This window comes from Egretta garzetta, unplaced genomic scaffold (assembly GCF_000687185.1).
Source record: "Egretta garzetta isolate BGI_Z169 unplaced genomic scaffold, ASM68718v1 scaffold64, whole genome shotgun sequence".
NCBI lineage: Eukaryota > Metazoa > Chordata > Aves > Pelecaniformes > Ardeidae > Egretta > Egretta garzetta.
In genome coordinates, this window is record NW_009259596.1 from 4938893 (window position 1) to 4953898 (window position 15006).

Here is a 15006-nt window from a genome sequence, read left to right on the forward strand (position 1 = left end):
GCTTGATGGGAGCTGAATTTGGACACCTGGTGTTTCCACTCTTTGATGTAGACTGTGCTTCTTCACTTTGCTACATTTTGTAGTCATGGGTATTGTTTGTTCACTGCTCTTGAATATCCAACTGCTCAGGTTTCCAGTTTTTGCTTCACAAATAGTTGCAGAAGTATATTTTTCTCCTCCTTCTGACTATTAGGCAAATGTAAAACTTTTTTGAAGTATGAACTGAAATTTCAGTTTGAATTTCATGCTGGAAATTCTCTCATCCACGTGCAGCTAAATGGAAAAGAAAGCCAGTATGAAGTGACTGATTTGACCAATCAGATAACTTTTCTTTTATAATAGTGCCTATTGAAGATATCCCCAAATATATGTTGACTAGCTCTGAAATGGTGGTGTGCCCAGTATTCACAGAAAGATTTATGTAAATGCTGTAGAAAAAATATTTATTGTGAATTACTTACGCAGCTTTGTTTACTATTGGAGTTCTTGATATTCAGCTAAAGGCTTGAATTTACCTTCTTACATATACATTGTGTGCATGTAAGTCCTACACAAGACACGCAGCGTCTGAGTCTCCAATACCATGACCTCTAGTCACTAATGCATGGATTCATTCCAATGTACCATACACAGTTAACTGAATGTCCTTGCTTAGGAATTTACTTGTGTTGCACTCCCCCTGTGGCTGATGGGCAGAGAACGCGCTTCCAGTGCAGCCTACCTAAGCACCGAGGTGTCATTCCCTGGTGACGCCTATCGATCACCATAGTGGGAGACTGGCAAAACTAAGCTCTCAGGTTGAGTACCTCTGGTAAAGACCGACACCTTGGTGGGATGAATTAAAGTTTTACACTGTTACAGTGTGAAACACTGCAGTTCTGATTAGTGAACATAACAAGGAAATGGAAGAGCAATGCTTTTGGTTTTACGCACATGTATAGGTACCAGATTTATGAACAGTTTTGATTCATTTTCAGACATCTTGAATAATGTTTCCACTCTTTGTGCACAGATACGAAGGTGCTATGGGATAATATTGTTTACAACCCAGTGACACAAACCCTAGCTTGGGAGCCAGCCTGTCCTGTGCTTGTCATGGTTAACCTATGCAGGTTAATGAAGTCTAACGACCACTGTGAAGATATACAAAACTCTTCAAAAAATTCTTCTGAGAAAGTAAGAACTATGCAGATTTATTCAAACTATGAGATTGAAGGCCAAAGGCATGTGAAGAACTAGACTTTGGAATAAGAGCAGTTGAAAATTCCTCTCTTCTCTGATACTCAAAACTATTCATAATCACAGTCTGTTCTTGTACACTAACCACATGATTTATTCAAAGAACTCATATTGACTGACTCACTATTAAGAAATAAAAAGTGGCGATGACTGTGAAGCTAGTAATGTTTCCTAAATTCTTTGGTGTAAATAGGGTCTGCTTTTCATTTATAGTAAAGGCATGACTCATCTGCCCAGACTTTGCTGTCTAAAAGATAGGTGCTCAATTCTGTGCTATTTGTCTCAGATTTCCTTTAAAGTAAGTAAATGAAACAGACATACCGAGAGGACAACTCTTCTCATCTGGAGATAGGCATACAAGAAAGGTCTCAAGATACCTCTTTCTCTTCACTGACTATGGCAAGAATCACTTGTGATGAGATCACATTTGGACAGTTAACATTTAGAGACCTAAAATGTGAGATAAAGCTAAATCTCTTTAAATCTTACTGGAGACTTAATGGTACCTTGGTAAGGCATGATTGTTTTTGAACTCTATTCAGATCTCTTTGAAGTGCCTTCCTCAAACTGGTCCAATGTCTTGAAATTGTGCGTGTTGAAATATCAGATTCCTCAGTCCTTCCAGCACTTATGTTCTAAAGTTGAAAGGAGTTTTCACTGCCCATATCTTGAACTGCTTAATACTTCAATCTGAAGTCTCATGATGCTGAATGCACTGAATTTATTAGGTTGGTTAGAATTCTGGCTTTCATCTTGAAAAGTAGATTTCAGGCTTTCCTGATTGTGGAGAAAAGCCAGTAAACTTGAGGTAACAACTGAAAAGGCAAATAAAATCAAATACAAATTCTTAATTTTTGAAACTTTATGAGTATTATTCTGGCAACATGATTGGGGGGGCTGAGTTAAGACTGCTGAATGCTTTTTTGATTAGGAACTCTTGGCCAAGTGTTTAGTAATTGTTCAGATTCCCCATCTTATGGGTTTCAGCAAAGCTTTGATCTTGCAAAACCAAATATTTTTAAGTTTATACGTGTGAGTGGTCCCTGTGGGATTCATCATCTGCTGACAACAAGCACAATTCATTGCTTGCAGGAAAGAAAAAGAAAAGAAAAAAAGAAACAAACAAACAAAAAAGAAAGAAGCCTAAAATGAGGTTTGGCTGGTAATGGCCATCTCTATTAGTCAGAGCACCATCTAAGATTAGTTTATTACAGATGATGAATGTTTTCATGGATAGTCCATTTCTTGTACTGTAACCCTGAAGAACATCTCTGCAGTGTTCTTGTACTGGAGACTACTGCAGAGATTCCTCACATAGTGCCAGCTCCGCCAGTAAATCCACACAATGCCGCACACTTTAATACCATGCACATGCACTGACTCGGGCTCAGAAGCTAGATAGCTCCTCTCTCATTAGGGTGGGACTTTCTCTGTCGACAGCAATGTTGTCTCCCTGTCTGAGTGGAGTCCTACTGAACTATCTTCTGTGACCTTATTGTAGACATACCCGAGGACAGCTATTATGTACTTCTCAAAAAAGTTACAGGAAAGAGGTGCTACTTTGGTCATGATGCCATGTGTTGTATGTAGGGCCCATTTGCTCAGTCACTTGAGCAACAGTGTTTATTTAAGTAAGATCACTTACATGGGTACTAATTGTTTATATGAGACAAGGGTTTTTTATGCTGGAGCCCTTGGCAGGTAAACAGCTGCTGAGAAAGCAACATTTTGTAGATCACTTAAGTTGATGTCTAAAATTCAGTCTATGTTTAAATCTTTTCTGGAACAGGGAAACAGCAAATAGAAAAAATTCTGAACTGAATGTGGAACAACACTTTTGGGTGTATGTTTGAATGTTCTGCTGAGTTGTTGATGAGGGGTAAATAAGGGACTGAAACAAGACAACTGTGTAATCAGAATTTTGCATATGACCCACCATAGAATCAATTAATTTAGCTCTAATCAGTCAGACTGACTATAAAAAATGCTACATTACAGATAAAAAGAAGCAAATTATTCAGTAATCCAAAGTAGCACTTGCTTCTATACTTACTATTTTATGTGATTAACTTCCTAGGATGTTTACAAAGTAAACAAACAGTTTTTTTCTAGAGCACAAGTCTCCTAAGAAGCAGCTGAGGGAACTGGGGTTGTTTAGTCTGGAGAAAAGGAGGCTGAGAGGAGACCTGATCGCCCTCTACAACTGCCTGTAAGGAGGGTGTAGTGAGGTGGGTGTTGGTCTCTTTTCCCAAGTAACAAGTGATAGGACAAGAGGAAATGGCCTCAAGTTGCACTGGGACAGGTTTAGATTGGACATTAAGAAAATTTTCTTCACTGAAAGGGTTGTCAGGAACAGGCTGCCCAGGGAAGTGGTCGAGTCCCCATCCATGGAGGTAGATGTGGTGCTTAGGGACATGGCTTAGTGGTGGGATGGCAGGGTTAGGTTAACGGTTGGACTTGATTGTGAATGTTTTTTCCAACCTAACTGATTCTATGAACATTTTGAGTAATTGATTTTGTGAAATTAATGAAACTAGCTAATGCTGACTGCTCTCTTTTCAAGCAGGTTAAATATTCTCGTGTGGACACTCACCCGAGACTTTGCATGAAGGTAAAGGGATTTCTTTGCAAAAAACCTATTAACTGCCCTCTTTCTGTCAGCTCTAAAAAAAGTATTGCTAATGTTCATTAGGATCAATATTTTGTTTCATAGCTCTGATGAATGGGAAGTAAGAATGGAGGAACTCTGAAAGATTAGGTTAAAAGGAGGTTCTTTAAAAGTGCAGCAGCAATGATAGGACACAGGTCAAATTGTGCCCCCTGTTTTCTCTGCTTAAGAAAAGCAAGGAAAAATGTTTTAGGTCAATGCAGACTCTGAAGCATGCACTAAACTTAATGTATAAAGTTTTCCATATTAAATATTTGATTAAAAAAATATTCAATGCACTACATTTACTGGAATACCTTTTTTTTTGTTCTAATTGAGAAAAGAATGCCACATAAGGTTAATATAGGCATATTATTGTTTTCTTTTAGATTACTTTTCAGTCAGTGGAACTACATGTTTCTGTAAAATAAGCATGTGTATAAATATCTGAAGAATTGGGGGACCTAATTTAAATCAAGGGTTGGAAGACACCATAGACCAGGAAAGCTGTGAATTCACCTTCTGAAACTTTTTGGAATGCGCTGATCATCTCTAGTTGAACCTATAGCCACCGATTGAAATTGAAAAATCAGTTTTCCTAACAGATTTCTCTGTTTTCAGTTTACAACCAAACAAGGCTCTTGGGTTAAATGTCCATTTTCTCATGGAGAATTTCCAGGTAAATATATATTTTTAAATACATAATATTAAATTGTGAAAAATATTTACATCAGTCACTAGATATGAGCCTTCTCCAGTAAGCAAGTGAGATGCGTTCACATCACTGTAGCTTGTCAGGTTGCTACTTCTATGCATCCCTAGTAGATCAAGTGTTTATTAGCACGAAAAGTAACTTGTGGGATTCAAAATAATTGCTTGCATATCATTTGATGGCGCTTAACTAATTAAAAAGACATTTATTTAATATATAATAATTTAGAATATAATATATGGTCCTTGTAGATCTAAAAGTAAGTCTTTTCTCTTAATATCAGTTTGGAAAATGAGAACTGCTGCATCTGCAGAACAAATACAAGTTTTCTTCACATCCCAAACCAAGGCACAGTTCTCAGTGCTTGTGTGCAACAGGACGCAAATGGCCTCATGTGAATCTGTTGGGATACACCATTCAGTCTCTGTGGTTTGTATACATTATTTCTTAAACATTGTAAGACTTTTAAATGTATCTAACTGCATTCATTTATTATTCCATTAATTGCTCTGCTTGAAAGCATTAAAAAACCCATGCATGTACATATTGGAACAATTACTGGAACATTTTTAAAGCATGTAGTTGTAATTCTGATCTCACACTGAAGCAAGAAATAAATAAGGATTCTGAAGCCAAATGAGTCACATCAAAGGAAGTGACTATTGAGTGGAACCTTAATATTCTTTTAACATAATTTTTGTGGTGTAGTGTTTCTATCATGTATACAGCAAATGTTAGTGTTAGTATTTCATATATGGGTCACTGATACAGCTGACCTGGCAAATCTCACATCATGAAATGTAAGACTTGGGGCATAAATCCATGATGATCCTGAGTCCCTCTAAATCTCACAGCTGCCAAAACAAACCCTACATGCAAAATAGTCAACTTTTCAGCCAAATTAGCTTTTTGAACTGGCTGCCTGTGTGACTACACAACTGCTTCTTCCACCAAAGCGGGGGAGAGAGGGAAAAGATTATGTGAGGGTGAGATTTCTGTTTCAGGCAGCAGCTTGTCATGAAATGGGAGCCTCATTCGACTTTTGCAACTGAGCCTGTATCATACATTTTCAGTGCAGCACTGTGGCTTGCCCTTGCCCTTCAACCCTGCCTACCAGAGTTACCTTGTTGGCCAGACCTGTGATCTGCTGAGAGGTACATCTGGAAAGTGGGGTCAAAGAGCAGAAGAGTGGCCATAGCATTCTTTTTCACATAGGAGAATATTAGCAGGACAAGTCCCAGGAGCTACTGGGGACCACCATGCTGAAAGGCATCCTGCTGGTTCACCAACCGGCTCCTCAGTAGTCTTACAACCATCCCTAAATGTGTACTCCTCCTGTCTGCCCCACTGACCAGGTATACGAGATGTCATATGATGGGTTTTGAGAAAGCTGAGAAATCCAGATGTTGTGATTTCGACTGTTACTCCTGACTGTGCCCATTGACTTCACTCTGCTGTGGGGGGATGTGTTTTAGAGGACACGAGCATGCTGTAGCTCCTACCTCTCCTCTTTTTAGGATATATTCCAGCTGTACTTCTTTCTTTGCCACTTTATGCAGGTTCATGCTGCAACTGGACTTTTTTCAGTACCTCTGATGCTTTCAGTGTGCAGGGTGCACATACCAGGGGGTAGCTGACAAGCAGGCAGCTATGAATAAGGACTTCTTAAACTCAAAGGGGTGGATACTGAAAGCTGAATTTATTTTCTGATGAATCAGTTTAGGTCTTTATTACATCTCTGGTGCTGAATGTAACAGAGCAGCTGTTAAAAACAGAGTTTCCCAACTCAGATTTGCTGCTGAAGCTGAGTGGAACATGCTAACTGCTCCTGCAGGAGACCCCAGAGCTGAATGAACATGGGGAAAGGCCTGGGAAAAAACAGCTATCCTAATCAACACAGACCACAGAGGGCATTGGTGGTGCTATCAAGAGTCAGTCCTAATGGGGCAAGGTATCTGGGGAAATGCTCTATTACCGGCTGAGATGGAGATCTATATGGTAGAAGAGTTGTCAAACACTGTGTTCAGTGAACACTTAGAGTGGCACTTCCCTTCAACTGGCTTATTTCACATGAAATCTGTGGAGTTTAGACTTTCTGGTTTTAAAGGTTCCCTGTGTGAACTGGTAAGTGAGAAGGGCAATGGTGGAGCACCAATAAATTACAGCTAGGTATTGAACTGTGGGTTTCATGAAGGGCACTGATGCATTTAAAAATGCTGTTTTCTTCCCTCTGATACAAAGCTGTTATGCCCTCTTGCTGCTGTGACAGGGTGGAAGCCCACATAAATTACATTCAGTTCCTGTCTCAACACCATGAGCAATATACACAGAGTTTTCATCAAGAGTTAGCTCTGTGTTCCCAGTGTTCATTCTCTACACAGTAATCCCTGTTCAGGCATGCCTGAAAAAGAACACATTCACCTAATTTGCCCCAAATCATCTTAGGAGTTTGCCACGCTAAAGAGAGCAGTGTAGGATTCATAGCTATTATTGGAGTAACTAACCTTATTTTGAGGACAAACCGTAAACATTCAAACGTTAAGTGTCAGAACAGTGATTTAGGACAATTTTACCCTAAGGCTGAACTTGTTCTTAGCATACAATGTGATGGCAAATCCAGAAGAACTGTAAGGAAAGGGTCATTCCTTCAACTCACGTACACCAGGGAAAAGAAGTGAAGATGCTCATTGGTAAAACATGGTGAGAGCAGCCGTGGTGGGGAGGGTGTCCTGCCTTATGATGCTTCATAAAATGCAGGAACATTAACCCTCTTCCTGTGCTGCCCAAATTGTGCTTGGCAAGACTATGCCAGCTGCTTATGGTCACTGAGATCTGGAGATACCTCTGAAAATAAATAACCTTCTGTAATGAATATGTAATTTATTAATTTTCTGACACAGTAGAACATGTAGCAAAACAAAACCATGTTTGTTTGGCAAACAAGCCAAAGAGCTGGAGAGACACAATACATTTTCATTGTTCCAGGGTATGAAAAATAATACTTTTCAATTTTTTTCTTTTCATTAGGGAGAGTCTGTATCAATTGGTCTGTCACGGGAAATGTGTGGGTCAACAATTTGCATTCAGGTATGTGTCTTGATTTTGCCAGGTGCTCTGTACAAAATAGAACAAATCATCAAAAAAGAAAAAAAAAAAAAAGAAATCCAGCAGGCACTCTCACTTCTTTCTCCTCCCAGCCAAATCTGATTACTGTGCGAACGGAGTTGGCAAAGAGCATTATTTATAACTTGATGTGCTGCCACCACCTCTTGTTGAGATGACGCTAATTAAGAGAGAAGTTGTTCTCCATGATCTTGCTCCTTTGTCAGTGGCAGATAAAGGGATATCATCAGGAAATTGCTAATCCTGTATTTATATGTTCCTTTGTAATAAAAAGTTCCAAGGTATCAAAAGATCCAAGGAAATTATAGATGAATTTTTCAAAAATTGACATTAGCTGGAAAAGGTTAGGCATAGAGCAAACACCACAGTCAGTGCATAGTTTGCTAGAATTAGCACTCCTGAAAGCAGCACTGAGGAAATTATTTCTGACATTTTTGCACACTATTTCTGACAATACATTTTCATTGTTCCAGGGTATGAAAAATAATACTTTTCAATTTTTTTCTTTTCATTAGGGAGAGTCTGTATCAATTGGTCTGTCACGGGAAATGTGTGGGTCAACAATTTGCATTCAGGTATGTGTCTTGATTTTGCCAGGTGCTCTGTACAAAATAGAACAAATCATCAAAAAAGAAAAAAAAAAAAAGAAATCCAGCAGGCACTCTCACTTCTTTCTCCTCCCAGCCAAATCTGATTACTGTGCGAATGGAGTTGGCAAAGAGCATTATTTATAACTTGATGTGCTGCCACCACCTCTTGTTGAGATGACGCTAATTAAGAGAGAAGTTGTTCTCCATGATCTTGCTCCTTTGTCAGTGGCAGATAAAGGGATATCATCAGGAAATTGCTAATCCTGTATTTATATGTTCCTTTGTAATAAAAAGTTCCAAGGTATCAAAAGATCCAAGGAAATTATAGATGAATTTTTCAAAAATTGACATTAGCTGGAAAAGGTTAGGCATAGAGCAAACACCACAGTCAGTGCATAGTTTGCTAGAATTAGCACTCCTGAAAGCAGCACTGAGGAAATTATTTCTGACATTTTTGCACACTATTTCTGTAGCTGAACTTTATTAAGACAACATTAATAGAAAATAAGCATGAAGCTGATGATAGGTTTATTCCACTCTGGAATTGATGTTCTCAGCAGACACGAGGACGAAGAGACTGACAGCCGGAGCCACGAGGCTCCGGCAGGTGCCCTGGAAGGCCCTTGTCAGCTTCACTTTGTGCCGCTAGGAAGGAAGGGACAAGATGAAAGTGAGACTGGCAAGAGCCTTCTAGGTAATGAGAGTTATTCTCCTTTCCCTAGTGAAAAATTAGATTTGGTAAAGTTGATGTTATCCTGCCTAAATAATTTATTTTGTAAATAAGACATTATCTGTCAGAATACAGTTCTCCCCCCTCCCTCCAAATTGGATTAGCTTTATCGTTTAGAAACCTAAAAGCGATTGCAACTCACTAAATATGCACCAGACCAGCAGTCTCCATATGCATTTATTTAAAAACAGATTTAAAAATGCAGTCACTTGAGTAAACTAATAAAGCAATCTCATTTTGGCAACACAAGCGTTTAGTAACAGTTCTGCTGAAAGAGGAATAAGCCTCAATTCTTTCTTTTAAAAGGGCTGGAGGACAGATGTAGATTATTCAGTTCCACTGCAGATCTGTGATATCCACTGTGGTAAGTATGAATGATAACAAAAGAAGTATTAGGTCTTGACTATATTGAAAAGAGCATCTCAGGTGAAGTGTGTTTTCATTGGGAAACTGAGGTGGGATTCACCTGACTGAACGTAGATGTCTGCATGTGAGCTAGATATGCTCGGTCACCTTTATAGATGATGGACTCATACACCTCAACTAGCTTTTAATTAGCTACTGCAAGGGCAGCTTGTGTGGCTGGCTGTTTTCTCTGCTTCCTGGGTGAATTTTCCATCCTGTGCCAAGTTCTGCGTGCCACACCTATATTTACCTCGCTGTCGGTACATGAGCTAACTAGTTAAAAACAGTCCCCGGCAAGTAGGTGCACAGTGCTGTCATTGCAGTGATTGCAGCACAGCCCTGCTGTTAATTCCCCATGTCTGCAAATGGGACCGTGGTACTTCCCGCCATGGCAGAAGTACAGTGAGGATATTGTTATGATTTGAGGTACACTCAGATGTGCTCATGGAGTCAGAACATTCCCAAATCTCCAAGCCCTGAAAGTAAGGCCTTGTCGAAGTCAGTGAGTTCAGAGTGAACTAAGGCCATAGGGTTTATGGTGAAGAGCATGGGAGTGGGTTGACAAGTTTAGAGCTAAGAAGTCTAAAAGGAGTCAAGCTGAGCATTGCCAAAAACACCTCCCCAAATCCGCCCAACCAACCAACCAACCTCCCCTCCCAGTTCATTGTAAACATAGTGATTCCTATGATGGATTTTCTCTGTTGTCTAAAAATACCCGTCAGTTAACTATAGCTTCAGATTTGGAAGAGTGATACTGAAAAGGAGAGGGCTTGAATTTGTAGTCTAAATGTAGTCCTCTGTGCAAGCGCTTGCATAATGTTAGTTCAGGTTTCTTCTCCACTTAAAAATTCATAACAAGCCCACTCAAGGTGAATCAATTAAATAGTCAGAGTGTTGTGATTCATGTAATCTGGATGCATTTCCCTTATTCATATTTTCCTTTTAACAAATGTGAAGGGTATGATGAAAGCATGTAAGATAACGAAAGGCTCCAGATATGGCATTCTGGGATTATCCAAAATGTCAAACGAAATGAGAAATAATCTTGTAATGGCATAGTGAAAGTAGTGAAAATATTTACTGCATGCATCTTTGTGAAATAAAAATTTACATTGTTAAGTATCACTGTTAAAGATACCAAGCAGTGTCAGTGTGTCCAAAAGACCCATGATGTTATTAACATATATATTTTACTCAAAACCAAGATTCCCATTCCATTCCATTGGAAATGGGAAAATGCCCCCCCCCCTTTTTTTTTTCATTTAATAACGTTGACTTAGAGACAAACCTTTGTGTTATTTTTAGATTTTGTTTTTTCCTTTGGCCACTTCTCTGGATTCTGTTTAATGTAGCCAAACATTTTGAGACATTATTTCACCTATTAAAAAAGAAACTTACCAATTCTGAATGAAACAATAACTCACATCAGTTAATTTGTGAATAAATATGTGAACCATAATGAAAACAAAATGGCAACCTACATTTGCACTTGTTTCTTCAGATTTTCATGGTCAGACATATGGTGATGGAAACCCAGCAAAGGCCATGATGCACAGGTATTCATTCAATTTAAAGCATCTTTGAGAGTTGGTAGAGTTGTTAATCCTGAAAACATATCATTGGCCTCTCTAAAGAACAGGAGCAATATTGGAGTGAGTTTTGTACTAGCCAGCCCGAATATCAGGTTCCTATCTCTCCTCTTTCCTTGTCCCCACTGAAGACCTCTCTTGCTCCTGTGCTTTCTCTCCTCTCGCTCTCTCTCTATTGCACCACAGTGCAGTCTGGCGTCAGAGGCATCTGCCTTGCTGCCAAAGAGAGAGGACAAAGGGAGACAAATAACCAGTGGAAGTGAGAAATTTGTAAGGTAACAAGACAACCTTCAAGAACCCTGGAACAATCTCAGATTTGCTGAGAATGACGTTCACGTTATTGCCACCTGCCCTCCTCTTTTTCCCTGATATTAACAGGCAGGGCCCCTTTCTGCTCTCACTCATTAGATGTGTCTACTCAGCTGTTCCAGTGCTTCTTTTCATTCTCACAGCCCTTTGCAAAACACCTATTCTTAGGTTGCAAAAAAATCAGTAACTAATGAAGCCCATGGATGTATGATTTGGTAGACCCTGAACTCTTAAAAAAGCTCTTTCTTTGAGGATACCCTTTCAGAGGCAACCTAGAATAGTGGGAGCAACCTAGAACTCCAGAGAGAGCAAAGATGCTCTGAGAAGCCCTTGTTCAAAGATGGAAAAAATACACAGCCTTGCAGAAGTTACGCAAGTCATGTGGTTGAGAAGGGGCTACCATCTTTGCTTTGAGGCAGTCTTTGGCTTTTCCCTTGTCAGAAGATACCATTCAGAATAAAGTATCTTGGTTTTGTTCGTTTGTTCATGAGTGCTGTTTGGACTGTGACAGTCAACTCCACAAGCTGTAGACAAATGGTTAGATTTGTTATTTAACTCCAACTACATATAAGTGCAATGAACTCTCTCACACTTCAGAGAAAAAAAGCCAATCTTCTTTCCTCTTCTGTTTTTCCCCTAGAATGAAGAGTGTGCATTCCTTGCATTGAATATAACAAGACATTTTCACGGTCCTTAGTATCTTCTCAACATCAAGCTGTTTTTTGGTGTAACTTGCAAATCTTGTCTAACTGGTCATCTCTCATGTTAGTAGTTTCTGCTAATTACTGTGAGATTATCCTTATGAGTGAAGAATTTAGCAAGTTAAGCCTATCCTAACATGTCCAAAAGAAGCTAGATTATGATTCTTCATTTCCCAATATTTCAAAACAAAAAAAGTCTTAGAACACTTAGAGAGTCAGGCTCACCTTTTCCTTCTAAATTGGTATTTTATATACAATATGCTGTAAATGAGTACTTTTGTAGTACCTTGTGTGTCTCTAGAACAAGTATTCCAGATTTACTTATTTGTAACCTTAATTTTTAAGCTGCAGTTTTTGGTTTAAGAAGCAAAAGTTTTTGAGAAATGAAGAATGGAGGAAGTTTTCTCAGCTTTGTTACATTATCCTTCTTTGCAATTTCCTTTGTTTTCTGATGCCGCTCTGATGATCTCACCGTGACAGACCATATTCCTTAAATACACCTAACAACTGCTTTCTGTGTTTGCATTTGTATTTTACTTTCTTATTTGTCTAAGGAGGTACATGTCTTTGGTTTGATAGCTATTTAAAACTGTCATGTGGAAATCCAGCCTAGAAGGAAACAGTTTAGTGGAAAGAATTGAAGGTTGGTTTTTTTTTCCATTATAACAGTATTTATACTCAATTGTTGTGAATAATATTACAACTGTACTGATTATCAAACATTTGGCCTTTATTTCAGTGAATACTCCTGTCAAACATCCTTACTTCCTGTTGTGTAACAAGGAAATAAAGTCAACGAAAAGATGATTAATAGAAAATCCTGAAACCATGTGGAATTGGTCATGTGGGATCAGGAATATGGGTGGGGAGTTAGGGTCTGGAATGAGAAGCTGATCAATAAAAAAATATTTTCCATCTGAATGTGGTTTTTTTTTTGTTTCAAGACTTTCAAAGAGCAATTTACAGGAGACTAATATGGTGTAGAAGACATATCTGCTGTGTTGAAACACAAGGTTTTTGAGGTACCCTGAAGAGGACAAAATCTGCTTGGCTCCTTTGATATCAAAGCTTCATTGTGTAGACTGCACATCTATTTGATATATTCTTATTCCAAGCAGTGCTACAGCTCCAAAAGCAGAGGCGGCAAGGCAGCTTTCCTAAAGCATTTAGTTACTTGCTTTGGCTGTGAAACAGAAGCACTGATCTATTCAGGCATCTGCTTTTCCTTTAATACCCTCCAGACTGCAGCCAGAAACAAGACATTCAGCCGTTCAGCTGAGAAAGCATCATAACATTACTCTCTTTACCTTCCTCCAGTGGAAAAGTCTTTTCTGTAGCAAAGGTTGACTTGTACAGTGTGCTTTTTATTGCAGAAAAGTCTTAAGATCAACTTTTTGAATATGTCCTCAGACTGAAAATGAATATACAGGTGTGGCAGGATCTGAAAACCTAAGTGTAGTTAAGACAAAACACAGCCTTCAAGTTCATATGAGGTCCTGAAGCAGCTGTACTGCTAAGACAAAACACAGCCTTCAATGACAAGTTCATATGAGGTCCTGAAGCAGCTGTACTGAAGCTGGATGCTTTCAATGATAAGACCCTGTTTCAGCTGCACAGATGCTAAACGTCTTGCAGTTTGTCTTCTCTCGTTGGCTGCAGTGATGGAAATACCAAAAAGAATGTGACCAGCCGTGGTCCTGATCAGTTGATGCTGTTTTACAGGAAAACTTGAATAGTGAACATAGAAGACATGCTGCTTAAATTAACTGTCTGAAAACAAAGCGCTTATTCCAAGGTAGTGGTCTAGGCTCCCACAATGGCCACTGCAGAGAGACAGGTACTTCCCAAGCATATTTCATTCTGCTTGGATACTTCTTTTAGAGGGAGCCTAGACATCTTAGCCTAAATGCTTACCATTACATACCTGCTTACGGCAAGGTTTGCAAATACTCCCTAAGTAGTATTTCCATACTTTGGCTCAGGTCTGCCTGTTTGCATTTGTGTAGTGAGAAACTTGCTGGTAGCTTTTCTGATTGACTCCCAAGCTGATCTTTAAGAGTTCTGTTTCTAATACACTACTTCAGGTAAATATTTTTTCTTCTGATTACAAAATTGGTGCTCCCCTAAAGCCGACTCTTCCCGCTCTCTCAAATAGTGACTGGACCACCCTATACCTGTAATGCTCTAGAGGGAGTTCCATGCAGGTGGTGCCTTTAGAGAAGTTAGAGTTCTGCATTACTAAGCTACCAGACACTACTGCCTTTGTGACATTACAGCCACAAAAATAAAGTGTGAGGTTTTTTTTTCTTTTTCACAAGGCATTTTAAACAATGGTAAGCCGATCCTGAAAGAAGAAGGTATGAGAATCTTTCCCAAGTCTAAAAGTATTCTTTTCACTCTGCTGACCACTGAAATGTTTTCTTTTTCTCACCCGAACTATGCAATAGTTTTGCAATATTGACCAATGCATAAGTAAACGTGCTGTAATAACGGTCAAATGCAAAAATCCCCTATGCGATTGCCTATAGACTTGGCTAATACTGTAGAGTCTCCATTCTTTTGTTGAAGGAAATTCCCCTCTTGCTTATTGTGAGCCCAGTCCAATCACCCTATTTTGAGACAGCCCACAGTTATTTGGTTTTCATTTCGTATGTGCATTCTTACTATCATCACAGAGCATCAATGTCCCAGTTCTGAGATATTAATATATAACAGAATATCATTGAGGTATAGCAAAAGTACTGATATGGGCTTTGTAGTAATCTCTTCAAAAGACTTTCAGCTGTGCATAGTGCATTGCACAAATATGAAACTAACATTTAAAGTTACCACATAAATTAAAGCAGTTTTCCTCCACTTATTTTGGAACTTATTTTCACTTGCCACACCCATGCTGGGTCTGGTGTGGGAAACCAGGCTGCTGCTGCTGCTGCAGTATTTCAGATGTCTTTATTTGCAGTA

The 15006-nt window shown here is 39.1% G+C and overlaps 1 protein-coding gene across 1 annotated transcript in view; it reads left to right on the plus strand.

The window, feature by feature from the left end:
• IL17REL (interleukin 17 receptor E like) overlaps positions 1-12012 on the plus strand; it is a 47342-nt gene extending 35330 nt beyond the window's left edge. Inside the window, exons 10-17 of the mRNA XM_035893720.1 lie at positions 1013-1176; positions 3803-3850; positions 4508-4565; positions 4882-5027; positions 7626-7685; positions 9348-9405; positions 10948-11002; positions 11985-12012. Coding sequence (XP_035749613.1) covers positions 1013-1176; positions 3803-3850; positions 4508-4565; positions 4882-5027; positions 7626-7685; positions 9348-9405; positions 10948-11002; positions 11985-12012 — 617 coding nt within the window. The remainder of the gene's footprint in view (positions 1-1012; positions 1177-3802; positions 3851-4507; positions 4566-4881; positions 5028-7625; positions 7686-9347; positions 9406-10947; positions 11003-11984) is intronic.
• The last annotated feature ends 2994 nt before the right edge of the window (positions 12013-15006 follow it).